Genomic DNA, 22,697 nt, shown 5'->3' on the forward strand with positions numbered 1-22,697 from the left:
TTATAGCACTTTTTATCACTAGCTCTCAGAGCGTTTTACAAGAGGACTTAGTGTCATTATCCCTATTTTACAGAAAGGAGTACTTGTGGCACCTTAGAGACTAACAAATTTATCTGAGCATAAGCTTTCGTGAGCTACAGCTCACTTCATCGGATGCATTCAGTGGAAAATACATATACATAGAAAAACATGAAACAATGGGTGTTACCATACACACTGTAACAAGAGTGATCACTTCTGTAGCGATAATCAAGGTGGGCCATTTCCAGCAGTTCCTCAGATGTTCTTGTCAACTGCTGGAAATGGCCCACCTTGATCATCACTATAGAGGTCCCCCCTCCCCCGCTCTCCTGCTGGTAATAGCTCACCTTAAGTGATCACTTTCTCCTTACAGTGTGTATGGTAACACCCATTGTTTCATGTTCTCTGTGTCTATAAATCTCCCCGCTGTATTTTCCACTGAATGCATCCGATGAAGTGAGCTGTAGCACACGAAAGCTCATGCTCAAATAAATTGGTTAGTCTCTAAGGTGCCATAAGTACTCCTTTTCTTTTTGTGAATACAGACTAACACGGCTGCTACTCTGAAACCTACTTTACAGAGAAACTAAGGCAGAGTAGTGAACTTTCTTGCCCAAGGTCATCCAGCCCAGAGTTGCTGAGTCCAAGCACAGCGCTCTGCCCACGAGGCAACATGGCACTCAGACAGTCTCGTATCCACCCTTGGGGTCCTTCTGACTCAGGGTTACTTGGATGTCCCAAAACGGAGGCAACTCTCCCTCCCGCACTGCCATCTGCAAAGGGCAGAAAAGAACAACAGCTGCACAGCACCCGGCCGCCCCACCGCCTCACGCTTCGCACCCCCAGCGTCAGGCCGCGCTCCTGCCCCGCAGCCATGCGGCAAAGCCTGCCAAGCCCAGCCGGGGCAACAAGCCACAGCGCTGCAGCGATCAGCCCGGCGCCCGGCTCCGCGCGGCACGGCCCATGCCCGCAGCCCTCCCGGCGAGCGCGAGGCCCAGAGCCGCCGGAGGGGGCCCGCGGTCTGAGACGCCCCCCAGCAGGGCCCGGGGGCTCCTGCGCACCGCGAGCAGCCCCCGCCTGGGATAGGAAGCGGCTCCTCAGCCACCCCCGGGGGCTCCCGTCGCCGATCGCCCCCCTCCGCAGCGGCCCCCGCTCGCTTACACGTTACGGAATCCCATAGCCGGCCCCCAGAACGCACCGGGCGGGCAGACCCGAGTGCGCAGGCGCGCATACTACCGTCCCTGTGCGTGTCACCCAAATGCGCGCGCACGCACGCACGCTGTTGCCGCAACCCACGCGGCCGCCCCGAGCTGGCCACTCCCGCCTCCTGGTGCTGTGACGTAGCGCCGGTTTTTGCTGCAGAGTAGACGCCGTCCTGCCCGGCCCGCGCGCGGAGAGCACAGCCCCGGCTCTTTCTTGTGGGTGAGGGGCTGTGAGTGCCGGAGCCGGGCGCGCGCCGTGCTGCAGAGCTGCGCTGGGAGCGGGCACGGGCAGGGCCATGTGGGCGAGAAGACAGACAAGCCCCAGCCCTGCCCGGCAGCCTTCCCTTTGTTCGGGGTCCTGGGACTAGAGGGAGACAATAGCAGCCGCCGCAGGGGTGGGTGCAGCGCACCAGACGTGGATTGAGTAGCTGTTACCCAACCACAGCTGGTATTTCTGCTGCAGCCTGTGGGTCATCACACCTGAATCCTGTTGTGAGGTGGGAGGGAATCCCCAGCTAGCTGAGGCTGAAGCCTTCCCAACAGTAGGAGCCAAAGTGGAGGAAGCCTTTTTATTGTCATGGAAATAGAGGCTACGGATGCAGCCTGCAGTTTCCAATAAAAAGAGTCATCCACAGGAATGACAGATAATAGCACCTGTGGTACGCCCACATGTTGAGTACTGTGTGCAGATGCAGTTACCTCATCTCAAAAAAGATATTGGAATTGGAAAAGGTTCACAAAAGGACAATGAAAATTATTAGGGGTATGGAACAGCTTCTATCTGAGGTGAGATTAATAAAACTGGGACTTTTCAAACTTGGAAAAGACATGACTAAGGGGGATATGATAGAGGTCTACAAAATCATGGCTGGTGTGGAGAAAGTAAATAAAAGCTAGGAATCACCAAATGAAATTAATAGGCAGCAGGTTTAAAACAAATAAACTGTTTCTTCACACAACACACCGTCAACCTGTGGAACTCCTTGCCAGAGGCTGTTATGAAGGCCAAGACTACAACAGGGTTCAAAAAAGAACTAGATAAGTTAATGGATGATAGGTCCATCAATGGCTATTAGCCAGTACGGGCAGGGATGGTGTCTCTAGCCTCTTGTTTGCCAGAAGGTAGGAATGGGTGACAGGGGATGGCTCACTTTTATCTGTTCTGTTCATACCCTCTGAAGCATTTGGCATTGGCCCTAGTATAGCCGTTCTTATGTATGTCCAGGATGTAGTGCTATGCTGTGAAGTGCAGGCTGCACCTGGATCCTACAGAAACATGGGGTGTAGATGAGCCACCGCTGCGTGTAGTAGGGGCAAGGATCAGCACGTTTTCCTCCACCCCGGATTTCATTCCAAAAAGGAAATAGTAGCCTGACCTGAACAGGCTAGGATGTGACAAGGTGATTAGGCACTGTAAAAGTTAGAGGTAGGCTATGTCTATGTTTCTCAAGCTTTTTGATACCAGAGACTGGCTTGCTGCTTTCCTAAACTGTGTCAGGGAGATTTCTGGGACCGGCTTTGATCTATAGACCAGGTGTTGAGAAACACTGGGCTAGGTCCTTGACCACCTAAATAAAAAGGTGTGGTTGCTTCTGTGAGGCACTGACACTCTCCATTAGACAGAGAGGGCAAATAGGAATAAACAGGGAGGGGAAAGGCTGAGGTACAACACAGGTTACAACAAGATTTTTGTTTAGCTGAGGTGAATTTATCACACAGTACAGGTAGGTGTTACTACATAAAGGGAAGGCACAGACTTGTCTTTATGAGAAAGTTGCATGGATAGAATCCAATTTGTTAATTTAAACCTATAGTGTCCCATTTAGGCTTAGGGTGACTTAAGCTGCTTCATGTTAACCTAGCTGTGGAAGTATCTTCACTTACATTTGGCTCCTGCCCAGGTAAGTGCCTCTCTACACTGCTTTAGAAACTCCACCTCTCCGAGCAGCACAGAATCACAGTCAAGATAATTAGGTCTACACAATGTCAGTGTAGACACTGCATTGCTTAAGTCAACTGTTACTGGCCTGCAGAAGCCATCCTACAATGCCCTCACTGACAATTGATACAAGCACTCCTGGTGAGGGCCTGCACTGTGGATACAAAGAGCTACATGTGCACACACAGAAGTAATTTAATACCTGTGGTGGCTGTATGCCAACATAAATTAGGTTGACACAATTTTGTTGTGTAGATATTGCCTTTGGCCATGATCCTGCAACCATTTATACAGGTTCTTATTTTGACTACTTAATTTGAATAGTCCCCTTTAAGTCAATAGTTCTACTGGAAATATGTGTTTGCAGTACTGGAGTTTTAGTTTAGAGTAAGAGTGCTTTGTGGTCTTGTTATACATAGACTGGGAGCAGGTTGAGTTAAATGACAAAACACAACACAAAGACTACTCAAACCAAAACAGGAGCGACCACAGAGGGATTTAGAGAAAAAAAGGAAACAGAGTACTTGTGGCACCTTAGAGACTAACAAATTTATTAGAGCATAAGCTTTCGTGAGCTACAGCTCACTTCATTGGATGTATCGATGAAGTGAGCTGTTGCTCACGAAAGCTTATGCTCTAATAAATTTGTTAGTCTCTAAGGTGCCACAAGTACTCAGTTTCTTTTTATGGATACAGACTAACACAGCTGCTACTCTGAAACTGGATTTTGAGAAGTTTATGATTAGAAGCAACTGCATAAGGATACAGACTAACACATACAGACTAACACAGCTGCTACTCTGAAACTGGATTTTGAGAAGTTTATGATTAGAAGCAACTGCATAAGGATACCTGGAAAAGAAAGTGCATCAGGGCAAAGTTATTTTAAAGTGATACTAAGTAGTACCAACTGTTTAATCGTGTTGTTTTCCACCTGCTAAGTTTGCTTGGCATGCATTTTGGGAGCACAAAAATAATTTAATAGTTATAACTTTTATGTAAGTTGCTAATCAGTCTAAATTACTCAAGTTTTATTCAATGGGTTTAAAATTAGTTTGTCAGTAGTTCAGATATTGTTCCTTTAGCTTATCCTTGAAGTGCTTGCTAGTACTGCAGTAAACTCAGGTTTATATTTCTGAGTCCCAGCAAAGTGAAATGGGACACTGGCTTCATCTCAGTGAAAGATTTAAGTCACAATAGTGTCCCCTAGTCTGAAATATTAATTGGCATGTTTATGCTATAAGAATGCAAAGCAGATGTGGGTTGCATAAACTAATAAAAATCACCGTTTTTGTAGTATATCTAATCTGACAAACCCCAAATTGAAATTAATAATTAATTAGGCTGTCTATCAGAACAGATTCTGAATGGATAGAGCTGACAAGCAAACTGGTTCTAGCCCATCCTCTAGTCAAATGAGGATGGCTAAACATTGGTTTGATTGAAACCTGCCACATAACAAAATGCCGTTTCCTCAGTTGTAACACTAAGTAGGAACAAGACTCCCTGAATAGGAAATGTCAGTGGTAAAATAAATTTCAATTGCAAAACTGTTCGAATCAGAAGCAATGCAGTGACTATTAACAGTATTGCTGTCCTGCCATCTGAAGTGAGTCTATGCCTTAAGTTATATGGTCATGGATAAAGAGCATTTAAAGACAAAACACTGTACACAAGATGGAGCTCAAATAACTCCCATTGTTCTAGTTTAAGTTATCAAGATAGAAAAACAATCTTCAGCTAAAATGCTGTTTCATGTCAAAGACGAATATTTTGATACCAGAGTTGTTGCTATAACAATACCAAGAAAGCCTGCACATCTCAGATGATTGAAAGGTCATTAATCCAGCTTTCACTTCTGTTCAAATCCAACGTACATTGATCGTGATCAAAAAGTCTTTGCCATCTGACAGGTCTGCAGTGGACGAAACTGGCAAAACAGTCCATTTCCGGTTGCTGTTGCACAGATCTCCACATCACAACTGGTACCCTTATTGATAATATCAGCAAAGATCATAGGGCAGACTAACTATGGTGGTTGGCAAGTGGCCTGTGTTTTTCTCTGGATGGACACAACTGAAAAAAAACAAATCATTTATAGGATAGATGGAGACCAGTGGAAATCTGTACCAGTGAAAAGTCGTATCTAGTGTAACCTGCGCTTGTAGCATAGCATCCTGGCCCATGACCCAGACAGTCAACACTTGAAAGAGACCGAAGTATGAGTTATGGAAACTGAGCTACCCTCTAACTCAGGGGTGGGCAAACTTTTTGTCCCAAGGGCCACATCTGGGTATGGAAATTGTATGGCAGGTCATGAATGTTCACGAAATTGGGAGTTGGAGTGCGGGAGAGGGCTCTAGCTGTGGGTGCAGGCTCTGGGGTGGGGCCAGAAATGAGGAGTTCAGGGTGTGGGAGGGGGCTCCAGGCTGGGGCAGGGAGTTTGGGGGAGGGGGAGCTGGGGGTGCGAGCTCTGGGGTGGGGCTGGGGTGAGGGTTTTGGGGTGCCAGAGGGCACTCCAGACTGGGACTGAGGGGTTTGGAGGGCAGGAGGGGGGATCAGGCCAGAGGGTTGGGGCGCAGGGCATCAGGGGTGAAGGCTATGGGTGGCGCTTACCTCAAGCAGCTCCCAGAAGCAGCACCATGTCCCTCCTCTGGCTCCTATGCAGAGGCACAGCCAGGTGGCTCTGAGCGCTGCCCTGTCCACAGGCACCACTCCTGCAGCTCCCATTGGCCATGGTTCCTGGCCAATAGGAACTGCAGGGGTGGCGCTTGGGGCAGGGCAGCGTGCAGAGCCCCCTGGCTGCCCCTACACGAAGGAGCCAGAGTGGGGACATGCCACTTCTCTGGGAGCTGCATGGGGTGAGGCAAGCTCCCGACCCTGCTCCCCTGCTGGAGTGCCAGAGTGGGGCAAGCCCCAGACCCTGCTCCCTGGCGGGAGCTCGAGGACCAGATTAAAACATCTGGAGGGCCAGATGTGGCCCCCGAGCCATAGTTTGCCCACCCCTGCTCTAACTCCTACTCTAACTCCTACTACAAGCATTCCCTTCAGGAATGGAATGAGACCCATTAACAGGAAAGTATGGGTTGGGTAAATTATAGTGCTGCTTGTAATGTTCCTATTCTATGGTAGGGAGGCTTCATCCTTCATGAGTGAATGTTCAGCATCTTTCAGACCAGCTTTATTCACAAGGACAGCAATATTAAATTAAATGTTGTATTAATAGGCCAGAAAGACAAGATGACATAACTCACACCAAAACTGATGCATGTAATAACCCTTAGAACAATTCTAAAAACAGGCAGCCAAACGAGTTCTGAGAAAGATTAATGCCATCAGTATCAAAAGGAATTTGTGGCATTGATGATAATTAGTTAGGTTCCCTCACAGGACTAGAAGGCCTTTTTTAAAGAATCCCTTGGAGGCATAATGTGGCAAACCACAACAGTCCTTGCCTTGGTTGCAAAATGCTACTAGCTCAGTTTTTCCATAATGGGAGAGACATCACATGGTGGCATGCACGGTTTTGTTTTTTAAATTAGAGTGAGCTCCGCTAGTTTGCTTGAGATCATTCTCTAGACTTTTCAGATTTTTTTTTTAAATTTCTTTCTTTCACAGGACAGAGTCTGCTGAAAGCTACAAAACAGATTAAGAATTCATATCTTTGGTTCTTGCAGGCAACACAATTTGTCATTCACTTTTTTCCTTTTATTTCTGAAAAGTTTCATAAATAAAACACTCAAAAACTATTATTTTCATTTCTGAAGAAATACTGTTACGATGAATTTGATAATCAGTTAATATGCCCTTTAACTTAATGTAGTTCTTTTCTCCACCTATTTCAAAATACATTTACTTCATGTACATTGAATACAGCATGTACTACTAGCCACTGAACAGACCACCAATTGGTATTTCTGCCAAACATATGAAAAAGGTTATCTGCAGATATTCAAAGATTTTCAGAAGGCTGCTGCTAGACCATGAAGTGTTCATGAGATGCAGCACTCTTCTGGTTACAGTTCAGGTTTTAGGCAGCAGTATACATTCATAAAAAGAAATGCAGTGCATGTACTATTTCATATGTCTTTTCAAGCTCAGAAAATAATTAGAAAATAAGAATTTCTCAGAGAAATATTCTCTCTTCCCATAGCAGGTTTTACATTGCTAATGTAGCAAATACAGGATTTCAGTTATTAAAAAGCCCCTTGCATAGTAACACACAGGCTCAATTCTGTGATTGGGTTTGATCCTGCAAAGAGCTGGTCACTTGCCAGAGTGAGAAGAGAAGAAAGGGAGAGAGAGACTTAGTAGCAAGCCTACTACTGTATATGATCAGTGGTAAAGAGGGCTGAAGTAAGGAGATGGAAAAAAATTGGTTTTGGGACCTGGAGTTCTGCCCACAGTGAAGTGGAGCAATAACAAATGTATTTAATGCACACACAAAGCTAATACCATAGGAAGAGAGTCAGTGAAATTATCCACTAAGTCATGCCTTGCACTTATTCTGGCTTTTAGTTACCTGGTCAGTTCAGTTCCTGAATCACTGAAACTCTAGAAATGTAGCTGGCTTATGTAGAAGAGACATTTAGGGGGAAAAATAGTTAAGCTACATGTTTTAATGCGACTGATTTTCAGTAGGACAGTGCCTCCCACTCCTTTGATTTATTTCTTTTTCTTTTTCAAGTCATATAAAATCCCTTCAACTTTCTGCCTCCAAAAGCCCCATACACGTGCAGGCAAAATTCCCAGTGACATCCTATGAAGTGAGCTGTAGCTCACCAAAGCTTATGCTCAAATAAACTGGTTAGTCTCTAAGGTGCCACAAGTACTCCTTTTCTTTTTGCAAATACAGACTAACACGGCTGCTACTCTGAAACCATTCACACCCAGGTGAATCAAAGATAGTCTATGGGAAGCTATAGAGTTTTATCCGCGGAACAGCATTCTGTGGAGGTTCTGGCCGCACAGACACCATGCAGTAAAAGAGGGTCCTGTACCTTAAAGTGGCATCCATTGCGAATACTAGGGCAGTGACTGCTGTCCTAGGCGCCCGTACAAGCCTAGCACATTTTGTATAGCACTATAATACACAAAAACCACCACCATAGCCTGGTTGGCATATAGCCCTTATTTTCATAGTATCTTTCTATAGCTGCCTTGTTCCGCTAGTGAGGCATAGTCTAAATCCACGAAGGATACCTGTTACTGACAAGTCCAAGGACGTGTGAACCTATCAGGGTACCTGGGCAGGGCAGGCACCGCGGGGTGGGGGTGAGCCATTCTAGGCTACCGGCACGCCAGACACGGAGAGCCACCCTTTAATCCAGGCACGGACCCCGCAGCCAAGCGCAGGGCAGCGCCCCCCGGTGCGATGCAGCTGGGCGCCCCTGGCCAGCCTTGCCCAATCCGGGCAGGCGAGGAGAGGCCACAGGGCTCTGATGGGTGGCCCCCAGGCGCCTGCACCCAGCCCACCACCGCAGCTCCGGGGCCGCTCGCTCCCCTCAGCCCCTGCCCAGCCCGCCGGGGGGCTGCTCTCACTGCAACGCCGGGAAGCCGCCAGCCCCGCCGCACGGAGCGGGACGGGGGCGCGGATGTCGCAGCTCCCCAGCAAGCCCCTGCGCGGGTCCCAGCCCCGAGCGGAGCCGGGCATCTCAGTCCCGCCCCCCGCGAGCGGCTGGGGTGGCGGAGGATGCGCCTCTGCCCAGCTCTCACCTGCGCGATGCGACGGACCCGGCTACCCGCTTAATCCTCTCTCTCCCTCAGCCACTGGATGGGGCACGGGAGCAGGAGCGGGCCTTTAAACCAGCTCCGCCGCCCAAGCGGTCGCTTGAAACGTGAGCGGCAGCTCGTCCGCCCAATCAGAGTCCCCCGTCGCAGGGTATCCTTTTTGTCACCACTCCCAACCAGTCAGCGGACCTGGAGGCGGGTGGCGCTGGCGCATGGTGTGAGAACGTGACGCGACCTGGGCAGATTGCTGTTCGCCAATGGGAGCGCGGCTCAGGGAGAGGCCGCCCAATGGGAACTCGGCGCAGAGCCCAGCTGACCAATGGGAGGTGTGCTGCCGACTCCGGGTGAGGGTAGTGTGGCTGCGCTGGTCCCTGGCGCACAGAGGAGGATGTTACCTAGCAACGGGAGTGAGTCTCAGCCCAGGCAGAGGGAAACCAGAGCCTCACGTTCCCTTACGGGGAGAGGCGCCCCTGTGGACGGTTAGGGGAGCTATGGGAGCTCTAGGAGAGAGGCTGCTATGGGTGGATGGAGCTGCCATAAAGGTGGATAGGGTCAGGAGGTGGCAGGCAGGGGGATGGACGGAGGGTCTTGTGGAGATGGATGGGGCACAGGCTTCCTTAGCGAAGGGATGAACCAGGGACTCCCAAAGGTGAGAGGTTTCAGAGGAACAGCCGTGTTAGTCTGTATCCGCAAAAAGAAAAGGAGTACTTGTGGCACCTTAGAGACTAACCAATTTATTTGAGCATGAGCTTTCGTGAGCTACAGCTCACTTTGAGCTGTAGCTCACGAAAGCTCATGCTCAAATAAATTGGTTAGTCTCTAAGGTGCCACAAGTACTCCTTTTCTTTTTCCAAAGGTGAGAGGAATAGCAGTGGGTGGGGGAGGAGGCAGGTAGCAAGCATAATTTATGTGAGTTTAACATTAGGGTCGTTAGGCACCTAAATGCCCTAAATCTTATAGGCACCTGTGTCCCAGTTTGGAACTGCAGAACTCTTGCCAAACCCTGTAGGTACCTAAAAATACTCAGAGCCTAAGTTTTTCAGAGCAGAAGGTCTCCAAGTGTTTATGTTCTTGCCTCTGGGCCTGTGTACTGCTGCTTCCGTCTAGGCATCCAAATGCCTAGATCCCTGCCTAAGCCCCAAAGTAATTCACAAACTGTGGGAAGACAGACATTTGGCTGCCTAACTCACATGCAAGGCCCAATCTGGTAGACGTACTTAGAGGTCACCTATCAGATCAGCTCCCAGTCATAATACCAGGGTGGAGGGGAAGAGGTGGTGTACACACCATAACTTTTATCCCAGCAGTTAGATCTTTTACTGGGAACGTGGGAGACTCAAGTTCAATTCTGCCCTTCTCTGCCTGAGGGTGTGAAGGAGTCTCCTGCTGAGCTACTTAAAAGTGCTGTCTAGCCATTGAGCTATGGGATATTCTGATGCAGAGTTCCCTCAGTTTCTCCTGTTGAAGCTGTTGCACTCTGGATATATAATGAAAGAGTGATTGGAACAGGGGGACTGGACACTGAGTTTCGCAACACCCTGATGGACTACAGAGTCACTTTCTCTCCCAGTGACTGATCCACTGTGGATAAATACTTAAATAATCATTAGGCGAGAGAAAGAGAATGACTCCCAACTTTTGCATCAGTGGTAAACATCCCTGCAAGATTCAGAATTTGTAATACCACTCTTCTCACATAAATTGCTTATCACCTAGCTGTTGCTCTAATATTTTTTCCAAATGCAATCTTCTGCTTCTTTAGTGCAAGAACTGAAAACAACTGAGGTGAAAGCTCACTGTGACACTAAGCACCCCTGTATTCACACACAACCCACTAATTTGTACAAAATATGCCTTGTATGGTATCATTTGAAAACTAACAACTCACTGATCATTAATATTCTTGCATGATGATTATACATGGTGAGTCTCAAGAGTTATGGAATATGCTGAAATTATGACTGAAATGTGTGAAAACCAGGTATGTCAGGGGGAGCTGCTAAACAGGTCCTCACTAAACAAAGACATGTGTTTTCCCCAGCTAGGAGTTGCTTCCAAAGTATTTTGAAGGACAAAGAGAATTTTTTTACATATTATGTAAACAGACTCATCAAGCTAACACAGGATGGAGGCAAACCTCAAACTAACACATGGAGGAAAAGACAGCATGGCGTCTACACCCAGCAGGAGAGAGAGAAGCTTGGACTAGGTTTTACTTTTCAAAGGATGCATTGCAAAGGTTTCCTGGTCTAAAAAGACAGGGGAGGGCTGAACCTCAATTGATAAATGATTGTATACAATATTACTGAATGTATATACTTTTAAGCCAGATTTGGGCTGCAGACAAGCTCCTGGGGTCAGAGCTGCTTAAACAGGACTGTCTGGCATAGGGTTGCCAACCCTCCCAGTTTCGCCAGGAGGCTCCTGGAATCAGGCTCTATCTCCTGGAGGCTACCGATGCCAAACCGGGAGACTTTAGGCTGCTAAAAGTCCAGTGGCATAGCGGGGGTAAAGCCTACATGGCCTCGCACTGTTCCTGGAAGTGGGTGGCAGGCCCCTGGCGGGGACCAGGGGTCTCCACGCGCTCCCCAAGTGGTGACTCCACAGCTCCCATTGGCTGGGAACTTCGGCCAGTGGGATCTGCAGGGATGCTGCCTGCAGGCAGGGGCAGCATGCAGAGCCCCATGCTTCCTCCCCACCCCTCCCCCCACTGGGGCTGCAGGGACGTGCTGGCCACTTCCAGGAGCAGTGCATGGAGGGGGTAGTGCGCAGAGCCCCCGGCTCCATTTACCTCAGGCAGCTCCTGGGCGGCAGTGCAGTGGGGCTAAGGTAGGCTCTACCCCAGCCCCCTCCCACACTCCAAACCCCTCGGCCCCAGCCCAGAGCCTGCACCCCCTCCCACATCCCTGCCCCAGCCTGGTGAAAGTGAATGAGGGTGGGTAAGAGCAAGCGACAGAGGGAGGGGGTATGGAGTGAGTGGTGCAGAGGCCTCAGGGAAGGGGCGGGGCCTCAGGGAAGGGACAGGGTAGGGGGCGGGGCAAGGTTGTTTGGGTTTGTGTGATTAGACTGTTGGCAACCCTAGTCTGGCACTCCAACACTCATGCTGGTTGTGAGCAGCCCAGGTTGGGAGCTACAGCAGCAAAGCATTGTGTTACAGACACAACCCCTCACTGGTCTGGGTTACACCCTGCACTCAACTCTGTGATCGCTAGAGCTGAAATCACTGACAACCTACCAGGTGGTGACCCTTACACCTGCTGTGGGACAGCTTTGTAGTGAAAGAAATTGCACAGGCTGCACTAGCAGGGAGGTTACCCACTACCTGCTGCCAAATCAGCCTGGCAGAAGGTTTACATTATATTGCATTATTCTGTATTGAAACACATTTTGTTTGAATGGGCCCAGTTTACCAAATGATCCAGATCTTGCTGTATGACTGCACTAACCTCATCATTATTTACCTCTCCACCAATCTTTGTCATTCACAAATTTTATCAGCAGTGAATTTATATTTACTTCCAGATCAATGATGAAAATACTACAAAGTGTTAGGCCTACTACTGATCTCTGTGGAACTCCACTACTGTCATTCAATGATGATTCCCCACTGATTACTTTTTGAGATCTGTCACTTAGTCAGTTCCTAATCCATTTAACTCTGTTGATATTGTATGCTAGATATTTTAAATCAGAATATCATGCAATACTAAGTCAAATGCCTTACAAAAATCTAAGTATATTACATCTACACAGTTACCTTTATCAAACTTGTAATCTCATCAAGAATGAAACTGAGTTGTATGACATGACCTTTTTTCCATAAAACCATTAATGATTAGCATAAATTATATTCCTATTGTCTAATTCTTTATCAACTGAATCCCATATCAGCTTTTTGATTTTTTTTTCCCCTAAATTGATTTCAGTTTAAGCAGCCTGACATTACTATTTCCAACCCCTATGCTTTGGTCACTGAGGTTATATTATATGGTTCATACTATTTGCATGGCTGTAGAAGTGGATCTCTCTATTTGTCTTTGTCTAATCCCTGATAGTCACAACTCAGAGTGACTAATGCACTTGGGAAATCTTAGTACATCTGAGGGCGTTCCTTTACTAGGGTTCCTACTACTGAAGAAGCTTCAGAAAAATACTGTATGAACAGCAGGTTGAGAATTTGCCAGTGAAAGAAAGAATATCCATCTGACTCTTCTTTCTTATTGCTGAAAGCCTGCTCAATGACCATGTCACCTCTTATCTTGGTCTCTGTGATGCGCTCCTCTCCAGCCTCCCTGGATCTCCTCTCTTCCTGCCCCAGCCTATTTAAACTATTACCAGCAAAATCATTTCCAGTCTCATTTTTCTGACCACATCCCCTCTTCTTGAGTTCCTTCAGTGGCTTCCACTTATCTTCAGTTTCAGGTTCCAGGTAGTCCTTATCCTCAAGGCTCTTCACAGTGTCTTCCGTACCTGCATTTCTTCTTTCATTTACTCCCTCTCCTGCTCCCTGCTTTTCACTTAGGTATCCTTCAGTTGCTACTTTTGTTTCTTGGGCATTAGTCCCATTTTAATGCCAATCCCTAAAACTGGAATAGCTCCCAAATTAATTTATGTAAAGCACACTCCCTTTCCTCCTTCCAAAACTTCTGAAGATTTATCTATTACAAAGGCATTCTAGCTACAAAGAACACACCCATTATGTGTTTTGGTTTTTTCCACTATTGTATCATACTGTGTTGCATAACCCACTTAGGGTAATCAAGTCCCATATGTCAGAGTAATAACAAGCCACCACAAGGTCAGGAAGGAATTTCTTCTCTCCCCATGTGCAGCCTTCTAAAATTAGCAAGGTGCATTATGTTTTTCATTTTCTTTGGTAGCATCTGGTATGGCCACTGGGCAGGAGTCAGGATACTAGACTTGATGGACCATTAGTCCGATGAGGTAAGACAAGTCCTTTGTTTCTATGCAACTCCTATGAGTGTCCTAATTTTGGTGTTTGTTAAAGCCTACCCCGCAGAGGGAAGAGAGCAGGACTATCACACTTGGATAATACAATAGCTTTTAAAATAAATTTTAAGAAAACTGGACACTAAGAGATTTTCCAAATGTATTTAGAACCAGGTTTTTAAAGGTATTTACATAACAAAAGATGCACATAGGCACCTAGTGGAACTTTCAAAAGTAACTAAGGAGGTTAGGCAACTAGGCGTTATTGAAATCAATAAATATTTTTGCTCTGCATCAGGGAAAAAAAGAGAGATGATGTAGTCATCTGATAACACACTTTCGAATCTACTAATATCTCAGGAGGATGTTGAACAGCAGCAACTAAAGTTAGATATCTTTCAATCAGCAGGTCCAAATAACTTTCACCCCAGAGTTTTAAAAGACCTGACAGATGAGCTCCCTGGAGAATTAATGTTTTCAATAAGTCTTGGAACATTGGGGAAGTTCTAGAAGACTGGAAGAAAGCTAACGTTGTGACAATATTTAAACACAATAAATGGGATGACCTGGCTGATTATAAGCCTGCCAATCTGACATCAGTCCTGGGCAAGATAATGGAGTGGTTGATATGGGACTTGATTAATAAAGAATTAAAGAAGGGTAATATAATTAATGCCAATCAACATGGGTTTACAGAAAATATATCAAGTTAGTTTGACAGGATTTTTTGTGTGTGTGAGATTACAAGTTTGGTTGAAAAAGGTAACAGTGTTGATGTAATATACTTAGACTGCTTTGAGGCTTTTTACTGCGTACTGCACAACATTTTGATTTAAAAACTAGAATGACATAAAATTGACAAGATACACTCAGTGGAATAAAAGCTGGCTAACTGATGTCTCAAAATATAATAGTAAACAAGGAATGATCATCGAATAGATGTGTTTCTAGTGGGGTCCCACAGAGATCAGTTATTGACTCTGTGCGATTGAACATATTTATTAGTTACTTGGAAGAAAACATAAAATCATCACTGATAGTTTGCAGATGACAAAAAGTGAGGGGGTGGTAAATAATGAAAAGGACCGGGTACTGATACAGAATGATCTCTGGATCACCTGGTAAACTGGACACAAACAAACAAAATGTGTTTAAAATGCATTTTATGAACAAAGAATGCTGGCCAAACTTATAGGATGGGGGACTCTATCCTGGGAAGCAGTGACTCTTAAAAAGACTTGGGGATTGTGGTGGATAATCAGCTGAACATGAGCTTCCAGGGCGATACTGGCTAAAGGGGCTAATGGAATCCTTGAATGCATAAATAGGGGAATCTTAAATGGAAAGAATAGTAAAATAACCTCTTTACATTTGGCACTGGTGCATCTACTGCTGGAATACTGTGTCCAGTTCTGGTGTCCACAGTTCAAGAAGGATATTGATAGACTGGAGAGGGTTCAAAGAAGAGGCATGACAATGATTAAATGATGGAAATTATGCCTTATAGCAAGGGATTCAAGGATCTCAATTTGTTTAGCTTCAAAAAGAGAAGGTTAAGGTGTGACCTTATTACAGTCTATATGGACCTACACAGGGAACAAGCATTTAATAATTGGCTGGCTCTTTAATCTAGCAAAGAAAGGTATAACATGATTCAATGACTGGATGCTGAAGCTAGACAAATTCAGACTGGAAATAAGGTGTAAATTTTTAACAATGAGAGTAACCCTTGGAACCATTTACCAAGGGTCACGGTGGATTCTCCAGTCTTGGCAATATTTAAATCGAGATTGGATGTTTTTTCTAACAGATATGCTCTAAGAATTATTTTGGGGAAGTTCTATGGCCTGCATTGTACAGGAGGTCAGACTAGAAGATCATATTGGTCCCTTCTGGCCTTGGAATCTATCAATCAATGGGGGGAGAAGATCAAGTGACGTTAAACACTTAAATACCTTTGAGGATCTGGGCATAGGTCCCTCTATGTCTTTTGAAAATCTAGCTCCAAGACCCTCCACTCAGCAGAGAAAACAAACACTGATAGGCTACAGGGGCCTCTTTTCCTCTGAAGAACAAAATGCAGAGACAACTTTACTGAAAGAAAACTATTGATTTAAATTTTGTTTCCAAGTAGGTAAATAGCAAAGGTCAAAAAATTACAAAGGAATGGAGAAAACTTACTTTACTTCACCGGACTCACAGAAGTGAGTGAGATTTATCGAACAGAGCATTTTGTTAGGAAGTGGACAAATGAGGTTTATCCCAGTGCTCAAATACTGTTTTAATAAATAACAAAATGTCTTACTCCAGTGGTTCACATTGGCATGTGGCATTTAGAGTTCACAATGTTTTATTTTTTACACATCTGTGTGCCACTGTTCAAGCAGAAATGAAACTTACTTCTTTTTGGGAGGGGAGGGGTTGTTGGGGCAGGGTGTAACTCAAGTTGTTCCGGCATTGTGCTCCCCACACCCGGTCAGCAGGCATGGGTTGTCCATGCTGATAGATTAATTTACACATAATTCCTGACCCAAACAGCATACATGTTAGACCAACAGACTCACACTTGATTACTGACATGTAACTTACACCGCCTCACCTCTGAATTTGCCTTACTGAGTCCAAAGAAGACAGGTTGTAACTTATACTTAGTCTCAATTTTGAATTGGTTCTGATAAAGTTGCTTAATGGAGCAAGTACTGCTTAATGGAGCAAGGCCTCAGCAGACCTTGGTTCTATTTCCTATTCTGCTACTGGCCTGCTGGGTGACCTTGTGTTAGTCATTTCACCTCTCTGTGCCTCAGTTTCCCATCTGTAAAATGAAAATAGTTATTTGTAAAGCCCTTTAAGATCTACTGATGAAAAGTGCTGTATAAGAACAAGCTATTATTAAGGACTTAGCTCTGTGTGATTCTTACAATGCCAATGGCTTTGAAAATGTAAGTGCTCATGTCTTGTTGTAACAATTCTAGTGACCAGCAAGGGGCAAAAGTGTGTTTAGGCACCCTCCCTGCAGAAATGTTGCTCAGCAATTGTCCATTAGATGGCTTTTCTTAAATGTTATCACACAGTTTTTGTTTCTAGAGTCTGTTTTATTTTGGAGAAGGACCAAGGGCAGAACTGTAGCAGATCCAGCTATGAATCAGTAATTTCTCAACACACAAGAATTCAGGAGATGAAGACAGAGGAATCTAGCGACAGAGGAGATACAACATTACCAGTAAATATATAAAGTACACAGACAATCACCTGTAACATCCTTTATCTGGCAGACCCTACTCCCCCACCTAGAACTTCCATTATAACATTGGGCCAAATCCTCCCATTGCATTTTGCCCTCAACACAGCAGAGCTGTTTTTGCAAAACCTGTGGGGATGGAGGCCCTCGCTCCCTCCCTGGAACAGGCCCTCTCAGGAAGGCAGATTCTAAACCATAAAAGAATCGTTGCACCCTCAAAGTGCTGAGCATGTTACCACTGATAAAAAAAGAACACTCCTGATGCCTAGCAGAGCGCCCCATGCCCCGTCTGCCAACCAGAACTTCATGGAGCTTCCCACAGGCCCATTTTAACCTCACCATTTGCTGAAACACCCATCACTCTTCTTCCCTCTCTGGGCAAGAGAATGGGAATAGCTGATGTTTGGGAAGGATCCTCTTCTTTTTTGCACTGCTACTCACCTGGATGGGACTGAATCTCCAGGGCGTCTTGGGTGCGATCTCTCCCCTTGCTTGTGCATTCCAAGACTCTACTCCAAGTGACTGCTGCTGTCTGCTGCCCCTGCTGAAGTTTCAGCTTTACCACTCCTCATCCTACCTCTACACCCCACCACTCTTCCCTTCTCTCATCAGCCTGCCTCTGTACACCCCTGGCTTTGATCAAGCATGCTTTCTTGGTTTGCGTGTACAGTGTGAGGATAATGAATGACTGCAGAGGAGGAAACAAATCAAATGGGCCCACTGAGGACCTAGGACATACCTGAACCAGCTTTGCGAGACAGGTGCGGAGGTCAGATCCTGTGAAGAGCTGAGCATCTCCTGTAGGACGTCAGTGGGAGATAAGGACACACAGCAGGAACAAGCCACTGGTGGAGACCATTTACTTACACAGATTGAGGGCCTGAAAGTCACCATAACCCTGGCCAAGAAAAGTGCCTAACTCAAGAGGGAAGAGCCCAAAGATAAGTGTGGTGATTGCCAGCAGAATACAGGCCAAGGAATACTCATATGACTGCGGGAACTAACAAGGTACATTATATAGGGCTCAATCATACATCAAAGTGAATAGGCATTGAGAGTACTCAGTACCTTGCAGCACTGGGTCCTACAGCATTGCTTTCATCTAATACGTTCAATATATTCAAGTAGTTATTCAAGGCCAGCCTTACGGGTGGACAACATGCGCTACCTCCCAGGGCACCGTGGTCAAGAGGATGCCGGTGCCTGGGCAGGTTAAGAGGTGAGACCCTGTCGGCTGGGCTCCACTAATGAGTGGCTTTGTTGGCCCACACAGTGTCCTGTCTCAGCAGAGGGGGCGGGCAGGTAGTGTCAGCTCCCAGCGGGGGGAGGAATGAAGTTGCAGGGGTGTTGTTGCAACTTGCAGCTGTGGAGGATCTGGGGCAAGGTGCAGGAACCCCAGCGGGAACAGGGGAGCACCTTGCAGGGCAGGCTGGGGCCAGGGTTGGCCTTGCCACTGGGGCTGTGCCATGTACCGGTCCACACTGGGCTGGGGGGTGAGGAGAGCACCAGGGAGAGACCTGCTTCTCCCTGGTGTCTCCTGCACTCACCCTGGGCTGCCTGGTGCAGCCCACCTGCCAGAGTAGCCACTCACCTGCCCCCAAATGCCCATGGAGCAGGAGCAGACAGGGCATATTGGGTGAGTGGTGAGCACTCCTGGGGGCATAGAGCGGTGTCCAGGGTTGGGCAGTGCTAAGGAATGGAGGCAACGGGGCTCCCTGGGCAGGTTTCTGGCAGCTTGGGGAAACAGACCCCATGCCGGGTGTGTGCTGTGCTAGACTTCAGTTTATGCCTCACAGTGCTTCCATCCCCCCAGCGCTTCGCATGGCTGCCAGCCCGGCGTTCTCGTCGCTGGTGCCAGAGGCTCGGGTGCTACAGTGAGCCAGTGCTGAGCATATGGGCTGCCCGTGCCATTTGCGGTGGTCTCGGCTATAGGTGAACACAGTCCCTACTATAACTTAAAAGTTTCTCTAATAAACTCAAGGTGTGTGACCATACTGTGTATCGGTACTTAAACTCAAAGAAAGGGCACAATAATACAAGTTTGCCCAGGTTGCCATCTTCCCTCAGGCCGGCCCTGTAGTTATTTATTCAAGTCAACTAATGGAAAATGTATGCAACAAATCTGCTTTAGATCACATCAGGCTCACATCTGTATAACACAATATAATTTACAACATATATGGTTATGTCATTCATATTTACAACATATCCCATATTTGGTAGTCTCAAAATGGCATTTTAATTATATTTAGCATATACTGTACATGCTGAAAACATATTGCAAAAATAGCTTTTTCAAATCATGTACATGCTATGGCTGAGGCATTTTCCCAGGCCTAGGTCTGTGTTGTGGGCTCCATTTAAAAGGGTCAGATTTGTAAAGGTATTTAGGTGCCTAAAGATGCAGATAGGCAATTCTGAAAAGCCCACTAGGTGCCTAACTCCCATCGAAATCACTGGGAATTTAGCATCTATGTGCTTTTTAAAAAGACCATTAGGCTCCTATCTACATCTTTTAAGCACCTAAATACCTTTCAAAACCTGCCCCACAGTGACTATTTGTACCCTGGCTAAAGGTTCACTGAGCCAGAACTTTTTGTTCCTTCTGTCTTGATAAACAAAGCTCAAAGTTTGTAAGTGCAAGATCCTCACCTCTGATAAGGATCCTCCTGAGGCACCTCTCCAGTGGTACAAAGGCTTTAATCGGACAGCTGAGGATTTCCCCAGCATGGTGGAATTCTCAGCTGGTGTAAAGCTGACTATGCCAACTTTACTCCACCTGCTCCTCGACCTTGGTGTAGAAGGTATCCAATGGGAAGCATTTCCAGGTGCATAAACGGTTGTAGAACAATCCTGGGCCAGTAGAACATTTTCTAGCAGGCATAGGTTAGAGCTAGGGCTGCTCTAAATAGTGCCAGAGGTGGATTCAGCCCTCATCTTCCTAGAGGACTGGAGGAAGAGTAAAGGTGGCCTAGAGCTTTCATCCACGCTGCCCCACCTGCCCTGAATTGAGGATCCAGTCCTTAGTTTTTTCTTACTTATTGCTATTTCAGGTGTGAATCAGTTTCTTCCATCATTGTGCATGTCAGCAGCTGAAGGAGCTGGGTTGTTATTTAGTGCCCCCACTAAACACAGCAGTTTTTATTTTGTTTTGGGGAGACTTGCTTGCTTCTTGTATCTACCATCCTACATGCTTTATCATGTGTTTGCTGTTATTATTTATACAAACAACTAAAACTACTTTGTACTTTACACAGTCCCTACCCCCAAAGAACTAACAGTCTGATTTTAGATGTGCTGCAGTGAGAACAGAAACAACTGGAGAAGAGAGAAAAGAGCTACAACACATTATGGTACTTTAGGCTTATTATAGGTATACCTTGATCAACATTGCACTCTTATGTGATTTTAAATCTGTACCTTCCTTCATTCATTACTTCTTCTCTCACATTTTGTTAGGGCAGAAAGTGTGTGTGACTGACATAGCTTAGTATTTGTAGGTTGTAAGTAGTAGTAAGTCTTCATGAGGGTTTTGAATGAGGAGGGAGAGGACCCGGTGATTTGAGTCTGGGAGGCTGCTCCACGCATCAGGAGGCAGCATGGAAGATGGCAGTGGGAGGAAGGACATGTAGCATGTAGCAAGGCTGGTATCGCTGCCAATACTAAAATGATGAGGTGGGACAAAAGGAACAAGATCAAAGGTGTAGGCTGGGGCAAACAGGTGCAGGCCTGTGATGGCAAGGATGAGAAGTTTGGTACAGTAGGTAGGAAGGGGCTGAGGGAAGCATTTAAAGAGGGGAGTAACATGATCCAAACAAAGAGTAATGAGACTGGACATGATCTTTGCAGCAGAATCTTGGACCCCATAATTTTGAGCCTGAGAAGCAGGGAGGAAAATGGTTTTACCAACAATAATGAAGAAAGTTTAGAAGCAAAGAGAGCTTGAAATGGGGGGAGAGAGGTAATTTTTGGTCATCTTGAACTTGAATTGGTGGCAGGCCATCCAGAATATGTCATGTCAGAAAAACTGTCAGATAGAATCATAGAATATCAGGGTTAGAAGGGACCTCAGAAGGTCATCTAGTCCAACCCCCCCTGCTCAAAGCAGCACCAATCCCCAGTTTTTGCCCCAGATCCCTAAATGGCCCCCTCAAGGATTGAACTCACAACCCTGGGTTTAGCAGACCAATACTCAAACCACTGAGCTATCCCTCCCCCAACTGGGAAGGAGAAGGCAGGTCACATGAGAAGAAGTCAATTTGTGAGCCAGCAGCACAAAGATGGAGCTGAATCTGTGCAAGCAGAGGAGAATAAGGTGTAGAGAAGAGGAGAGTACCAAAGACAGGACCCTGAGATAAGCAGAGGAGGGGGAGAAACTGCCTAAGGAGATGTTAAAGCAGCAGTCAGAGAGTGAGAAGGATGACTGTGAAAGCCAAGGCAGGAGAGGGGGTCGGAAATTAGAAGTATTGAAGAATACAGAGATATCAGAGGATGAAGCGGAGTGGAAAGCACAAGATGTGGTCAGGCAGATATTATCATTCCTAATGCATCAACTTTTGCCTTTATCGGGCCAGGATGATTCCCAAAGTACAAGATCTTTTCAATATGCATATTAAAGGTGGTAAAGGATATGTATAACTGACATCTGTCACTGCTTGCTCTGGGAATTTAGACATTTGAAAAGCTATTTTTAAACTGTAATTGCAAAATGTTGAGCAGTCGTATGTGAATTCCTAACCAAACCTTTGTCTATTGCAGAGAACACAATGCAGCATTCGCAGGTAACTCTATCCTGGGTGTTGTTTCAGCAGACTACTGCTTCACCACAATTTGATTTTTCCTTGCGGTGTTCCTTTTCTTCCCAGAACGAAGATTTCCATTTCTTGTACGATTTTTGATTCTGTTCCTTTTCATCCATTTCTTAATGGTTTTATTATGTGAGCTTACGCATAACTTCTTGTGCTTTACATGAAGGCTGCCAGAAGAAAAAGAAGTTACTTTGTCTATTGCAAAACTCAATTTTTTTAAAAAAGAAGTAACTCTTAACAGGTAACTAGCCATATTTGAAAGCAACAAAACTACTCTGATCGCAGGTTTTGGGAGACCAACTTTTGATCACCATGATTTCTTACTTCTAAACAGAGCTATACAAATATCTGAATTTTTTTTTCTGTTGGTTTGTTTGCTGTCAGTTCTGCAAAAATAAAAAATGTTCAGTTTGGTTTGAACCATACTCAGACATATTTGGCTAATAGAAGTAGTCCATTTCGGGTCAAATGCAACACTCCATTAGAGCTGAAATATTTTCTTTCTGGGCATTTGTAAAGGACTACATTTCAGGAGAATAAAGTGGTGGTGATGCCACCCTCCCATTCTAGCCCAGTAGTTAGGGTCCTCAAATCTCTGCTCTAAAACTGCTATTTGAACCCGGTCTCCCCCATCCCATGTGATTGACCTAACTACCAGCCTACAGAGCCATTCTCACTTCTCTCTGGTCCAATATTATTCAAGTATTTTATCACAAGTAAGACATCTTCAATGGAGAGATTGAAAGACATCCATGCTGGAATACCCTGTATCCGGTGGGTAGGGCACTCAGCTGGGAGAGGGAGACCCA

The 22,697-nt window shown here is 45.9% G+C and overlaps 2 protein-coding genes across 5 annotated transcripts in view; both read right to left on the reverse strand.

Moving 5' to 3' along the window:
- The window catches only part of HMGCS1 (3-hydroxy-3-methylglutaryl-CoA synthase 1), a 30,950-nt gene extending 21,931 nt beyond the window's left edge, over nucleotides 1-9,019 (reverse strand). The window contains exon 1 of one of the 4 annotated variants that reach the window (XM_048851677.2): nucleotides 596-853. In XM_048851677.2, the coding sequence (XP_048707634.1) occupies nucleotides 596-696 (101 nt within the window). In that variant the 5' untranslated portion in view covers nucleotides 697-853. Of the gene's footprint in view, nucleotides 1-595; nucleotides 854-1,182; nucleotides 1,277-8,877 lie in introns of those variants that run through there. The other 3 variants (XM_048851680.2, XM_048851679.2, XM_048851676.2) reach the window with 3 other exon arrangements.
- Nucleotides 9,020-19,114: 10,095 nt separating this feature from the next.
- Nucleotides 19,115-22,697, reverse strand: part of CCL28 (C-C motif chemokine ligand 28) — a 49,387-nt gene continuing 45,804 nt past the window's right edge. The window contains exon 4 of the mRNA XM_075128456.1: nucleotides 19,115-22,055. Within this exon, the coding sequence (XP_074984557.1) occupies nucleotides 21,893-22,055 (163 nt within the window). The 3' untranslated portion in view covers nucleotides 19,115-21,892. The remainder of the gene's footprint in view (nucleotides 22,056-22,697) is intronic.

Source organism: Caretta caretta, chromosome 5, assembly GCF_965140235.1.
Source record: "Caretta caretta isolate rCarCar2 chromosome 5, rCarCar1.hap1, whole genome shotgun sequence".
NCBI classification, from domain to species: Eukaryota; Metazoa; Chordata; order Testudines; family Cheloniidae; genus Caretta; species Caretta caretta.